At 36.6% G+C, this 14,343-nt stretch overlaps 2 protein-coding genes across 4 annotated transcripts in view; both read right to left on the bottom strand.

The window, feature by feature from the left end:
* LOC107668499 (major facilitator superfamily domain-containing protein 8-like) overlaps positions 1 to 9,394 on the bottom strand; it is a 10,867-nt gene extending 1,473 nt beyond the window's left edge. The window contains exons 1-11 of the mRNA XM_016460386.1: positions 9,024 to 9,394; positions 7,508 to 7,693; positions 6,605 to 6,667; positions 6,408 to 6,527; positions 6,044 to 6,123; positions 5,651 to 5,954; positions 5,356 to 5,429; positions 3,695 to 3,908; positions 3,489 to 3,611; positions 1,529 to 1,659; positions 1,338 to 1,423 (exon numbers count right to left, since the gene is read on the bottom strand). Coding sequence (XP_016315872.1) covers positions 1,343 to 1,423; positions 1,529 to 1,659; positions 3,489 to 3,611; positions 3,695 to 3,908; positions 5,356 to 5,429; positions 5,651 to 5,954; positions 6,044 to 6,123; positions 6,408 to 6,527; positions 6,605 to 6,667; positions 7,508 to 7,693; positions 9,024 to 9,099 — 1,452 coding nt within the window. The 5' untranslated portion in view covers positions 9,100 to 9,394 and the 3' untranslated portion in view covers positions 1,338 to 1,342. The remainder of the gene's footprint in view (positions 1 to 1,337; positions 1,424 to 1,528; positions 1,660 to 3,488; positions 3,612 to 3,694; positions 3,909 to 5,355; positions 5,430 to 5,650; positions 5,955 to 6,043; positions 6,124 to 6,407; positions 6,528 to 6,604; positions 6,668 to 7,507; positions 7,694 to 9,023) is intronic.
* Positions 9,395 to 12,685: 3,291 nt separating this feature from the next.
* LOC107668490 (DNA-directed RNA polymerases I, II, and III subunit RPABC3) overlaps positions 12,686 to 14,343 on the bottom strand; it is a 4,734-nt gene continuing 3,076 nt past the window's right edge. For all 3 annotated transcript variants that reach the window (XM_016460376.1, XM_016460375.1, XM_016460377.1), the window contains exons 5-6: positions 13,559 to 13,642; positions 12,686 to 13,253 (exon numbers count right to left, since the gene is read on the bottom strand). In XM_016460376.1, the coding sequence (XP_016315862.1) occupies positions 13,136 to 13,253; positions 13,559 to 13,642 (202 nt within the window). In that variant the 3' untranslated portion in view covers positions 12,686 to 13,135. The remainder of the gene's footprint in view (positions 13,254 to 13,558; positions 13,643 to 14,343) is intronic.

Raw genomic sequence — 14,343 nt, 5'->3', positions numbered from 1 at the left:
GGCTGTCTGTCTGTCTGTCTGTCTGTCTGTCTGTCTGACTGTCTGTCTGTCTGTCTGTCTGTCTATCTATCACAACAGCATCTCTGGTTATTGCATGTGTCTGACTATGCTAATTGTCTTTAAACATACTATAGCACAAGTATGTAAATTTTCCATAGTGAGTATTACATAGGTCAATGTCAAAATAACAATAAAAAATGAAAAATATTTAGTGTAGAACACTAGCAAGTAGCAAGTCGACACTCTTTGTATTCATATTAGTGTCATACAGTTGTAACAAAACCTATTATAATTTTTAAGAAAACTTAATGACATACTAAATAAATTTAAATTAATTCAAATATTTATTATATGATATATATATATATATATATATGTGTCTGTGTCTGTGTGTGTGTGCATCTGTATCTGTGTCAGTATATGTGTGTGTGTGTTTGCGTTTGTGAGGTGTTCCTGCTAACTTCTGTCGTGTGTGTGTGTGTGTATTAACAAACATCTTTTTTTTTACTTATACAAATTATGTATTTATGTATATATTTATGTTTATGCTTACTGATTGTACCAGATGGAGAAATGGTAAATAGCAATGAATCAGTTTTTTTTTCTCCTTAAGAAAAAATGAGATTTTGCCAAAATAATTCATCAGTGATTCTCTTCAATAATGTAATTCTTTCGATATCAAAATAAAGTTTAATTAATTAATTCAAAACATGTTTATCATAGAAAATATGCATTTAAATCATTACTTTTAAAATAGATTTTTATAAGGTAAAAACTTTTTTCCCAATATAAAATTTTAATTCTTACAAATTATGTATTTATGTTTCTGCTTGTTGTTTGTGCCACATGAAAAAATATTAATGATCAATTAATCAATTTAGTCAAAAAAAAAAAAACACTTAAGAAATAATAAAAGATGTTGCCAAACTACTTAATCAGGGTTTGTTTTCAATAATTTTATTCTTTTAATATCAAAATGAATTTGAATTCATTAAATAAAAACATACTCATCATAGAAGATGTGTGATATTTAAGTTACTAAATAGATTTTAATTTTGATTAAAAAATGTATATCATATCCCACAATTACATTTCCACTGTGACTCAGAATTTGACAGTGAACAGTTACATTTTTATATAAAATTAGGAAAATGTTCATAACTGAACGATACTTGATGAAAAATGTGATTAAGTCATGTGACCAAAATGTAGCATACTGCTATTTAAATATTATAGCTGTATACTGTTAAATAGTGTATACTGCCCAGTAAGCAGTATGCTAGATTTCAACTACAAACACCAAGTATGCTTCAGTCTGAAATTCATTCTGTGATTACCTGTGTCAGTCTTCAGACTCAGTTCCTGTGGGATTGTCTACAGTTACAGGCTCCACCAGCCGCTCATACGACACCACCATCATGATCTGTCAATCATTCATAAGGAGTTAGACATTAACCTCAGAGTGTTTTCATACTCTTATGTGTGCACTAGCTGCTCTAGACAGGCACACTTGTGCATCTGGACTCACAGTGAGAAGGGCGAGCAGACCCATCATCAGCCCCAGCATCACGTACAGGTCAAAGGTCAGACCGCCCGCCCAGAGAGGCCCAAGAATGGTGCCCAGTCCTCCGACAGAGCGCCGAATCCCCTGACTGAACCCTGAACACAAACACAGGCTTGATCCAAACAAGGCCTGAGCTTCAGCAAACCAGAAAAACTAGAAAAGTTTGTCACTTTGTATGTTGCTTGACAAAGCTTCACCTAAAAGTTGTTTGCACAAAGGTGTGGTCGGAATAGAGCTGCACGATTAATCGAATGCGATTGTCAGGCACATTTTGTCAGTAAAGCCAGTTCTGTGATTAGTAGTAAATCTCCAGCACGTGCTTTCAGATGGAGCAGCATTTACTACACAGAGCCGTAGTTCACTGACAAGCTACGCAAAATCGCGTTCATAATCGCAGACGATTTAATCGCGCGATTATGAAATCGAAGAAATCGTTTTGCGATTATAAAAGCTGTTTGCGTAGCTTGTCGTGTGTTTATTAGTCACGTTGAATCAATGAAAGCAATTGAATCTTCTGTTTATTCGGCTGCAGCGATAGGCATTTCCTGGGTTTCTTCTGCGAGGCATATTTGGAGTTTAAGCGCGAGAGCGCCCTCTGGCCTTTGGATGGAGATTTACTGCTGATCACAGAACCCTGCTTCACTGAAAGATACGCATTATAATCGCAGCTTCTGCCTAATCATGATTTATCGACTTTGCGATTTAATTTCGATTAATCGTGCAGCCCTACTATGTTAGCTTGTTTCCACCACTGAATAAAAAAATATAAAAACAGTAACTGCGATTTTTCCTGAGAAAAGACAGAATTACGAGATGATTTTAGCAAATGGCTGCAATATAACAAAGAGTGAAAAATTTAAGGGGGTCTGAATACTTTCCGTACCCACTGTAAATTCGCAACAATGAGAAAAAGTCAGAAATGCAAGATATAAACTAGCAATTTCGAGAAAAGTCAGAATTGCGAGAAAAAAAAGTCAAAATTCCAAGAAAAAAGTTAGGATTGTGAGATATAAACTCACAATTACGAGAAAAAAGTCAGAAATGCAAAAAAAAAGTCAAAATTTCAAGAAAAAGTTAGGATTGTGAGATATAAACTTGCAATTGTGAGAAAAACATCAGAAAAAAAAGGCAAAATTGTAATAAAATGTCAGAATTGTGAGATTAAAAAAGTCAGAATTGCGAGATATAAATTGCAATTGTGAGAAAAGTCAGAATTGCAAGAAAAAAAGTCAAAATTGCAAGAAAAAAGTCAGAATTGCAAGCTATAAACTCGCAATTGCAAGGAAAAAGTCAGAATTGCGAGAAAAAAGTCAAATGCTAAATATAAACTCGCAACTGTGAAAAAAGTCAGAGTTGCGAGATATAGTCATAATTGTGAAAAAATATCAGAATTGCGAGAAAAAAAGTCAGATTTGTGAAAAAAAAGTCAGAAATGCGAGATATAAACTCGCAATTGCAAGAAAAAAGTCAGATTTGTGAGAAATAAAGTCATAATTGTGAAAAAATATCAGAATTGCAAGAAAAAAGTCAGATTTGTGAAAAAAAAAGTCAGAAATGCGAGATATAAACTCGCAATTGTGAAAAAAAAGAGTCAGAATTGCGAGGAATTAAAAACAAGAATTATAAGATTTTTAAAAAGTCATTTTATTTTTTATTCAGTGGTGGAAACAAGCTTCCATACATTATCAAAATTTTTTGGGCGAAAAAAAATATTAATTGTCTAAAACTGAACAGCACATCAATGTGACCAACCCATTGAACCCGTTGCAAACTTTGCATGTAGAAATCTTTCACCCTCAAGAGAAATTCCAGATCGCTTGGATTCTTATTGAGTCGCTGAACAATGGTAAATGTGACCGTACCTTAAGTGTTCTGACTTGTTTCTAGGCACTTACTAAGCAGCTACTCTGTTCATAGGACTAACCTTGTGTCTTCTCTGATGTAATTTTGGAGAAGAGAGACACCTGGGCAACTGCCACAAAAGGAAGGCCCAGGACCTGAAGGAAAACACCAATGATGAACTCCGCCAGCTGCCACGCAAATCCTCCTAAACCAAAGAATCATTTGAGAGCCGTGAGGGATTTTACAGCTGATAAGCACAACATCCACAGTTCTGTGTGTTCTTCTTACCCTGCGGATTGGCCAGGAAGATCAGGCACCAGACACAGGAGATATTGCAGAGGATGAGGCCGACAGCCAGCACCACTCGCTCCGCCACACGCTTGCTCAACCAGCGCACGAACAGGAAGCCAGCGATCACCTCGACGCCACACAGACAGTACATGATGCTGTTCTCCAACTCGCCGAAGTTAAAGAACTTCTGTGTCAGAGGAGTCACCATAGTCTAGAGGAACAACAAGACTAAATATCACACGTAAGAAATAATTATTTGCCATATAGAGTAGTGCAAGTGATTTCCACCAGCTATAAATATGAATGAATACCTTTTATTTTCCAAATCAATTATTGAATTTGAAATTAATTAAACGAAAATGGGTGGAAAAATGAATAAACAGCTTGAATATTCGATTTCTACATGTGGGCGGGAATTAAACGCCCCTTTCTGCTGATTGGTCAGCCGAAGATCAAACCGTGCCGTCATCAGTTCTTCTGCAGTATCATGCAGCAGAATAATAGTCCTCCACTGCTGCAGTTGTACGGATTAATAACCCATTTTATCAATTTCATATTTTTCTCATCAAACAGACTAATGAATAGCTCGACACAACTCGTTGTGCAGAGTCTAGACAGGTCTTTCTTCTGTGTAGACCAGCGGTTCTTAAAGTGATAGGGGGTCCAAGAAATAATTAGCTATAGCCTAAAGTATTTCCAGACTATAAAGTCGCTTTTTCTATCATGATACATAGGCCTACTGTGATTTATTCCAAAGTGACTTTTGTCTTAGTGTTTAAAATATTTATTTTGAAACAAATTAATAAATTTCTTAATTATACAAACAAACAGACTTACTGGGTGAGCAGGGTAGGCTATGACAGCTGTCATATCATACCCTGCCATGCCCAGCTGAAGCAAAGAATAGAATTTATATCTACACAGAAGAAAGCCCTGTCTAGACTCTGCCCCAGTATGAGTTGTGTCGAGCTATTCATTAGCCTGTTTGTTTGATGAAAAAAGATTAAATGTAGTTGCAATAAATGCGTTAAGAATCCGTACACCTGCAGCAGTGGAGGACTATTATTCTGCTGCGTGATACTGCGGACGAACTGATGAAGGCACGGTTTGATCTTCGGCTGACCAATCAGCAGAAAGGGGCGTTTAATTCCCGCCCACGTGTAGAAATCGAATATTCAAGCTGTTTATTCATTTTTCCACCCATGAACGAAAAATGAAAATTTAAGCTGAATACTCGTTTTTCGTTTTTTGGAAAAAAACAAAAAAGGAGCCGTTTTCTCATTTTTCTACTTTCAATAATAAATCAAAAAACTAATGATATCCATCTTCTGTACTGCACCATAAAGGCGGCAACCGCCAGCTCAGTTCATTTTCAACAGGAGCGACGCGGCAGGCGAGCCAGTAGAAAAGCAAATGACCAGAAGGAACACGCGGACTCTGTGGTGTGTATGGCAAATTCAATTCCAAATCAAATCCATATCCCAATCAAATTCCAATTCAACATTCTGTGAAGTGTGTGGAAAAATTCAATTCAAATCCAATCAAAATTCAATTCAAATTCATCCAGTTCAACATTTGATGGCGAGAGTGGCCAACTCAATTTAATCCCAACACATGAACACATGCGTGTGTGTGTGTGTGTGTGTGTGTGTGTTCACCTCCAGAGCGGTCTGATTAAACAGTGTGATAAACTGAGCAGCCAACAGCACAACCACCTCCTCTCTGAGGAACTCTGAAAGTACAAACAATGAAAAATGGATTTTAAGCCAAGCTGATTCCCACAGAGAGTTTGAAATTTGACATACAAAAACCTGTTCTGTAGGCAGACAGTAAACTCTGAAATACGTCAAACTAGGTTTCCAGATTTGATTTATATTAAGTGAGATTCAAACATGTAGTGTGTGATGTTTTAAGGATCATTAAGTTCTCCTTTGTGTAAATGTTGGTTCTCACCTCTGCTAGCACTGAAGTTCTTGAAGGGACTGGAGCTGAGGTCCTCAGGTGGAGGTGAAGGCGGAGGGGAAACATGAGTCACATCACCGTTGGCCACTGAAGAGGTCCTGGACTGGACGCTGGTGACCGTCCCGTATGAGCCAGTGAGCTCATTGGGCCCAACCAAAGGTTTGCCCTCCTCGCCCTCCTCTTCTTCCCCCCGCTCCACTCCGTTCCTCTGACACCTTTCGTCTTGAGGAGTGAAGTCCCAGTACATGAACAGGACTATAAACTGAAGGAGGATCCACAGCAGGCACATGAAGAGCTGAAACACATAAATACATTTGTTTATTGCACATTTGCAAACGTCAAGATGCCTCACACAATGTCAACTGGAAATCTTCAGGATCTTACCCCCGGGGAAGTGTATTTGTTCACTGTGAAAGGTCCGATCTGGAAGTTACAGAGTCTGAGAAAGATATTGAATGCAGGACCTAGAAGACAACACACAAAAAAAAATATACAAAAAAACAAAAGAAAAACACCTCTAAATTAAATACAGAAACTGATGTCATTACGAGAACCAGAAATATATATATATAATTATAATTATAATTAATAAATATATAATGATTTAATTGTTATAAATAATTTATTACATATAATTAATCAAACTATATGTTCGGTAGAACACCTGCTGAATATAAACAGGAATTAAAATATTTTGTTGCACAAATCCTAATTTCCTTGTATGGTCTACTAATTTATTTTCACTGACCAATCAGAAGCCCAGCTTGACGGCAGGCCATAACCGCAGCGAAAACAGTCGAACGGTCCTCAGAGGCTGTATTTCTAGTCAAGAAGCTGAAGATAGATGATCCAGCACCAGTGCCAATACCTAGAGCATTAGAAACTGGTTAAATCACTAAAGCATTCAAACAGACATAACCTTAAAGAATTAGACTGAAACTTCACCTGCAACTAGACGACTGCAGAGCAATAACCATTTGGAGTATCCCATAAAATACATGAAATTACCTAAAAACAGACAGAAAGAGATGTTACCCACAAGCCGCCAACACTGCAAGCGTAGCCTTCATTATAGGAGCTGTTCATCCAAAAATGGTGAAATTGCTGTAAATGTGCTCATCCTCAGGCCATCCAAGATGTTGATGTTGTTTGTTTCTTCATCAGGTTTGTAGAAATGTAGCATTGCATCAGTGTATCAGCAATGGATGCTCTGCAGTGAATGGGTGCCGTCAGAATGAGAGTCCAAACAGCTGATAAAAACATCACAATAATCCACAAGTAATCCACAGCACTCCAGTCCAGCAGTTAATGACTTGAGAAGACAAAAGCTGCGTGTTTGTAAGAAACACATCCATCATTAAGACGTTTTATCTTTAAACCACTGCGTCTGGCTAAAATATGAGTCCTCTATCCATAATTGTTTACAAGCCAAAACAGCTCTAAGCAAATATGTGGGTGGATTTTGATGTGAGAGACAACAGGAGATGGACTTTTTCACTGGAGGAAGCGTTATTATGGATTATGAATTTATGGACAGAATTAACAGATTAAAGCATCTTAATGATGGATGTGTTTCTTACAAACACGCAGCTTTTGTCTTCACAAGACATTAACTGATGGACTGGAGTGGTGTGGATTATTGTGATGTTTTTATCAGCTGTTTGGACTCTCATTCTGACGGCACCCATTCACTGCAGAGCATCCACTGCTGAGACACTGATGCAATGCTACATTTCTCCAAATCTGATGAAGAAACAAACTCATCTACATCTCGGATGGCCTGAGGGTGAGCACATTGTCAGCAAATGTTCATTTTTGGGTGAACTATTCCTTTAAGTGCAAACTTACCAACAATCTCAAAAACACTGGCGAACAGGATGATTTTCTTGGTGGAGAGTGCGCGATCTGACCAGAGGCCAAACAAAGGACCAGCGAGAAGCCCGCTGAAGCTGAACGCTGATAAGCTGAGACCAAGAAAGTACGGTGCTGCATTTAACGTCTGCAGATACCTCCATATTGTGGGCAAAATCACAGCTGAAATGAAAACAGACATTCATTAGGTGACAGCAATGTTCCTTACATTACGGGCACATCTGATCTGGTATTTGAACTATTATCTTGATAGCTAGATTAGTAACTAATGGCAGTTTATTACGAGAGAAACTCTGTGACTTAGGGCTCTGAAAAATCTGAAGAATCTCTGAACACAAAGAGCGATTCTGAGACAGGCATGTCGGAAAATGTCTGATTTATAGGGTAAGTTTTATTAGAAACAAGTAACAATTCAATCACTGCTACTAGCAACATCACGTTATACGTTTGTGATGAATGTGACACAGTCTCCTTGAGAACTGAGAATCCATTGAGAATGATCCTGGCTACTGAAAAATCTAGCAACATTATTATTTTATAATCCATTATTATTTATATATTTATACACTCAAATGGAATCCAAATAAAATAATACACTAATACCTATCTATCTATCTATGAATGAATGAATGACATAGTAATATTAATATTTTGATGTGTATTGTGTACCATAGTAATATCATGCTGTTTTAGAGAACCAGTAACTTGTTGTATATGTTAATCGTATGTTAAATGAATGATAATTGTTTTGTATCATGGTAATTGTAATTCACATCCATTCAAATTCTAGTTCAACATGCTGTAGTGTGTGGGGTTGTTTCGATTTCAATTTGAGTTCAAATCAAATTCCAATGCAACATTTTGTGGAGCTTGTGGCAAATTCACTCTTAATTTCCAAATAAAATCCAAATTCATTATTCAGATCAATTGATCCGATTATTCAGATCAATCCACATTCAAATCAGTTCCAATTCCATTTAAATTCAGATCAATTTGAATTCAATTCAAATTCAATAAAATCAAAATCGATTTAAATTCAAATCTATTAAAATGCCAATTCAACATTTTGAGTGTGTTGCAAATTGAATTCAAATTCTAGTTCCAATAAATCCAACTTCTAATGAAATAATTAATAATTAATAATTTTCCTGCACTACTGAAACATCCAGCAACATTATTATTTTATAGGCTATTCTATTATTATTTTATATGAATAGATGATTATTAATAGATAATAATAATACACATATAATAATAATAATATTAATAGATAATAATACCAATTATAGGCCTAATACACATATAACAAAAAAGCACTATGATTTATTTTTTTGACATGGTACCGCAGTAATATTTTGATGTGTACAATGGTAATGTGATGTCATACTGCTTTATATATATATATATATATATATATACAAGCCCAAAGTGTAATGTAGAAATGTAAGCTGTTGTGCCCCGGACAGCAGTAACGTTACCATACTCAGCTTACCGTACTCAATGCCGCTCAGTAAGAAGATCAGTCCTATAGTGAAGAACGTCAGTCTCCTTTTGCGTCTATAGTCCATTTTTCTCTCTTTATAAATCTTTATAACTTTTCACAGCGATTTGGACCCATTTTATCGCGGCCCGCAGCACGTAATGACCAGGACACTGCCACCAATTACTGCAGCGCTGTCAGTGCTCTCTACCGCACTGCATACTGCATACTGCATACTGCACACTGCACACGCGTACTTTCAGCACTAATGTCGCCGGGTTATTAAAGACAGGTCCGACTCTGAACCAGCGGCGCTGTAATGTAACTCAGACCGTCAGCAGCACACAGCATGCCAGTCCTGTTCAAAACAAAACGTGCATTATCTGAACGCAGTGGAGGGGGCGGCTCCGAGATGGCGGCATGTTAAGATAACTTTTAGTAGCTCTGCTGACAAAAACTACTGTAACTCAAGCAAACTGTTTGCTTTGAACTGGTTACCTTACGCATTCGGCGTGTGTTTTATTAAGGATGTAATTGTTGCGTAAATATGCCAAAAAGTGCTGAAAAACGTAAAAAACGGGCGAAAAGTATGATGGACGTATCTGTAGACATGCACGACTACGCACTTTCTGCTGTTACTGATCCCGACTCTGGATATACTCCGGATACTCTTTGCTCGACTCTTCTCCCCGACACTCCAACTAAACCTGCTTCTAAGAAAGGGAAAATGGAAACTTTGGAAGATGTGGTCGCGATGTTATCATCCATTTCATCACTGATTAACGAGCGCTCTGTTCTCTCGAGAAGTTGGTGAGTAACAACGCTATGAAAATGTAGGGCTTGAAAAAGACTGGACTTTGTCTCTGCTGAAGTCAAAGATGTGAAAGTGAAAGTTGACCACCTAGCTTCTCGGTTGCAACTGGGGGAGCAGCGAATTGAGACGCGAAACTCGTTTAGCTGAGCTGGAGAGATATTCGAGGCGCAGTCTTCGGCTGAGAGGGGTTCCAGAAAAAGAGAAAGAGAACATCAAAGTCATCCGCATATGTGCGCAAACATGTCCTGAAGGGAAGGGCACATTCTTATTTGCTATAGACTCAGTTCATAGATTGGGGAAAAAGCAGAATCAAATTGGCAGCAAATCTGTCCCTCGTGCTGTCATAGTACAGTTTACCTCGCGCATTATCAAGGATGCTGTGTGGAAGGCAGCGAAGTCTTCGGTTTATCTGAAGGACAACGGAATGCGGTTGATGGAGGACCTCACTCCACTAGACCGAGAAAGACGAAAGAGGTTGTGGCCTATGATAGAAGAAGCACGCGCAGCTGGAAAAGCTGCTTACTACGTGGGTGCACGCGCCTTCATTAATGGCATTGAGATCCATCTGCCTACGTCTGCTGAGAAATAAATAAATAAAAATAAGAGTCAGACTTTCTTTTACAAACTTAACTCCCTTTTGCGGACCAGGTTATCGTCGACGAACTTTAGGAATTCTACGAACTAAGTTTTCGATTATCAGCTATGATCACATCTACGGATGATGCTTCTGTATTTTTACGGCTCATATTTTTGTTAATATACTTTCTTTCGGCAACCAGTTGTCATGCCTTGACGGTAGGATGTTCTTTCAGTATGTTCAGCTGAGCTACATTTCTCAGGTTTATTCTCGCTACTTGTTGTGCTCTTTTTGCACGTTCTGTCATTTTTTTTGTTCATTATTTCTATTTCTGTTATCTCTCTAAATGCCAGGGGTTTGAGAGATTCTGTGAAGCGTAAAGCTATTTTTCTTTTTGGGAAGAAATACAATACCGATTTCTGTTTCTTTCAAGAGTCTCACTCAACTGCAAATGACTGTAACTTCTGGAAATCACAGTGGGGAGGTGATGCATGGTTTTCTCATGGATCTGAACATTCGGCAGGTGTTTTAACACTAAAGAATAAGTTTGCTGGTGATGTTTTACATCATTATTGTGACCCTTGCGGGCATTTTATTTTTTTGGTTCTTTACACTAATGATATTTTCTTCTTTTTGATAAAAAAAAAAAAAAAATTATCCGAACGCAGTGATTTTGACGCAGCCGCAGTAAACGACGCACCTTGGGGACGTCAGTCTGGCGTCACTTCCGGCTGTCGCTACACCGCTCGCATTTACCTTGGAATTAAAAGTTCGACTAAACTATCAAGAAAACTATTTAAACTAAGCAGACCCGATGACAGTCTTAATTTCATATTTTTCAAATATTATAAACATAGCCATAGCATTAAAGATACATTTTAAAAGCACAAGATGTCTTCTACTGAGCTGTTGAACAATAAAATTAAATACTTTTGACTGCTAAACTGATATTCAATGTGTTGTACTAAAAATATAGTAAACTATTTTTTAACGCCTAAAATTGTAATGTAACCCACTCACCCGAAATATGTTACTGTGTGATTTTTACCAAAATCCAAAACCGTAACATTATATAAAATAAATGAATGGCAAATGTAAGTTTATCGATAACTACAACTTAAAACCCGGACTTGTTGTTTTCCAGCAATAAAAATTAAACAAAAAGTTGTTTTATATATATTATATATTTATGAAATGTACATTTTATATAAATGTTATACTTTAAAATAAAAGTTACAATTATACAGAAGTAAAAGTTTAATTTATTAAATATAGTTTATATTGTTCGTTTGATTTTAAGACATATATTTTCTGTTTAACAATGAAAGTTACACATGTTGTTTATTTATTGCTGGAAAATGACAAATATGGGATTTAAAATGTATTTCGATATTTAACGATGATCAAGTATCTATGGAAGCCCGTTTCCGCCACTGAAAAGGTAATTATTACTTTTTTCTCACAACTCTTTTTTTTCTTGCAATTGCAAATTTACATACACGTTATAAAGTCCAATTCCGAGGGAAAAAAGTTTTGACTGACTTGAAAAAATCTGAATTGCGAGATGTAAACTCACAAATGCAAGATAAAAGAAGTCAGAGTTGTGAGATAAAAAGTCACGGTTGTACTTTTTGTCTTTTATTCAGTGGCAGAAACAGCTTCCATAAGCATCTTTCACCGACCACTTACCAAAACAGGAGGAAAAATGAGCTTCAGGCCCTGACTGTTTGTTTCTCATTCAAGGAAAGTGCCAATACTCTGAATCATAATGTGAAATTCTCTCCTATGCGACAGTATAGAGATAGTCAGGGGTTAAATATTACGTTCAGGCCCCTCATCTGACTGCAGACTTGAGCCACTGAGACGTTATTACGCAGCGCCTGAAAATAGGCTAACTTCCGTCACCGTAACCAACGTGAGCACCTGCTTGCACAGGGAGCGTGCTGGGGACTATTTTCAGGCACTGCGTAATATCATTGCACCTGCTGCACCCATGGTACGGCAGCAAAGTTCCTTGATTATTACGCCGGAATGAGAGTATAGTTCCCAGCCATATCGGCCTAGAAAATCACAACTTTTCATTTTCCGTCGGTCTTAGTACACGATGTAACTACAGAAGAGTCAAGTTTTAAATAGGAAAAATATCGAAACTCTTTGGTCATTTTTGAGCGAGATGCTAACGGTCTAACCAGATTCAATGATCTATGCTAAGCTACAGCTAAAAGTGCTACAGCCAGACCCGGAGATCGGCTGAATGGATTAGAAAACGGTAAAACTCAACTGTTTAACTCTAGGGGAGCTGGAAAATGAGCCTATTTTCAAAAATAGTGGAGTGTTCCTTTAAGATACTGTATGCCTCCAAAAGCTTGTTACTACTAAACACAGTTTCTCATTTACTGATAAATGCTTTAAAAGGAAATAAACATGCAAAAAACAACAATGTGATTCACCAGGGATTTGTTTGGCCGATGTAGTGCACATGCACTAGATGCAATGAGAAAACAGTTCATCAACTGAGCAGTCGTATGGTTTGAATATATATATGTAACCATATATGTTTTTTTTATGTAATGTATCATGGGCCACAGTTTCCAGATATTATTAGCAATACCAGTTTCTCATCAACGGGAAAGCCTCAAAGGTAAAAAAGAAGAAAAAAGTGATGATGATGATAAGAATGCATATGTTTTCTCAGTCCTCAGAAGCGAGTGTCCTTCAGGACAGGAGACACGATCAGAAAGCCAGTTTCTTCATCAGGAGATAGACCCTGGAGTCCACTTCAAATCCATGCAGATTATTAGCATCTCCCTGAAGTCGCATTAGCAGACCTCCATACGACACATACGCAGATCTGTGCAGACACACATACGCACAAATCAGTGATTAGATTAGAATGTATTATAATACATTGCTATATTATAAAATCGAAAATGGATTTAAAATAAATTAATTCAAAATAATAAATTAATTCAAATTTAATTCACAAATATGCATTTATGTGTTTGCGTTTTATATGTATGTAAATATATAGAGTATATATATATATATATATAGTTTTTCCTAAAAGCTTTTATAATTAAAATTAATTATAAAAGCTTTTAGGAAAAAACGAAATAGTGGAAAAAATGTCAGAATGAATGAATGAATGAAACTCACAGTCGTGTGGCCGCTTCTGTTGAGGTTTCATCTCCTTCAATCCTATAAACCTTTCCATACATGACATAATCAAACTGATCAGCCCTGCAAAAGAGCAATGAAGTTACAATTTAAAACAGCTGTTTTCTGTGTGAAGATCTGTTAAACTGTCATTTATTTCTGTGATCAGAGCTGTATTTTCAGCATCATTACTCCAGTCTTCAGTGTCGCATGATCTTCAGTTATTAATAATGGTTCTTATTATTATCGATGTTTGCTGCTAAATATTTTTGTGAGACTATGTTTTTCAAGATTCTTCGACGAATCGAAAGTTCAAAAGAACAGCATTTATTTGAAATAGAAATCTTTTTGTCATAGTACTGTTAGTTTGAATTAATCTAATGCATTCTTGCTAAATAAGTGTTCATTTCTTTGAATGGTACAGTTTAAAAATAAAAACGTCAACACATCACTTTTCAATCAAATACAAAGAATAGACAACTTTAAATTGGTTTAAAATGGTTAAATTTAACAAAATAATAATCTGATTAATTAATTCAATTAATTCAAAGTCCACTTATGTTATTCTGCACGCTTAAGATGATTTTTTTCTTTCTACATGTTATCTTAAGGGTTTTTCCGTTGTTTTAGTTTTAGTTAGTGGTCGACCGATATGGGTTTTTTGACAGCCGATGCCGATATCTTGGAAAGCAGGGTGGCTGATGGCCGATATAAAACAGATATAATTTTATTTAATATTTAAGAAATTTGAAATCATTTGAAAATGGATTAAAAAATAAATGTGT

The sequence above is a fragment of the Sinocyclocheilus anshuiensis genome, unplaced genomic scaffold, assembly GCF_001515605.1.
Source record: "Sinocyclocheilus anshuiensis isolate Anshui unplaced genomic scaffold, SAMN03320099.WGS_v1.1 scaffold1955, whole genome shotgun sequence".
Classification (NCBI taxonomy): domain Eukaryota; kingdom Metazoa; phylum Chordata; class Actinopteri; order Cypriniformes; family Cyprinidae; genus Sinocyclocheilus; species Sinocyclocheilus anshuiensis.
Note: the sequence above shows the minus strand (reverse complement) of the source record. Positions and strands in the feature narration are given on the sequence as shown.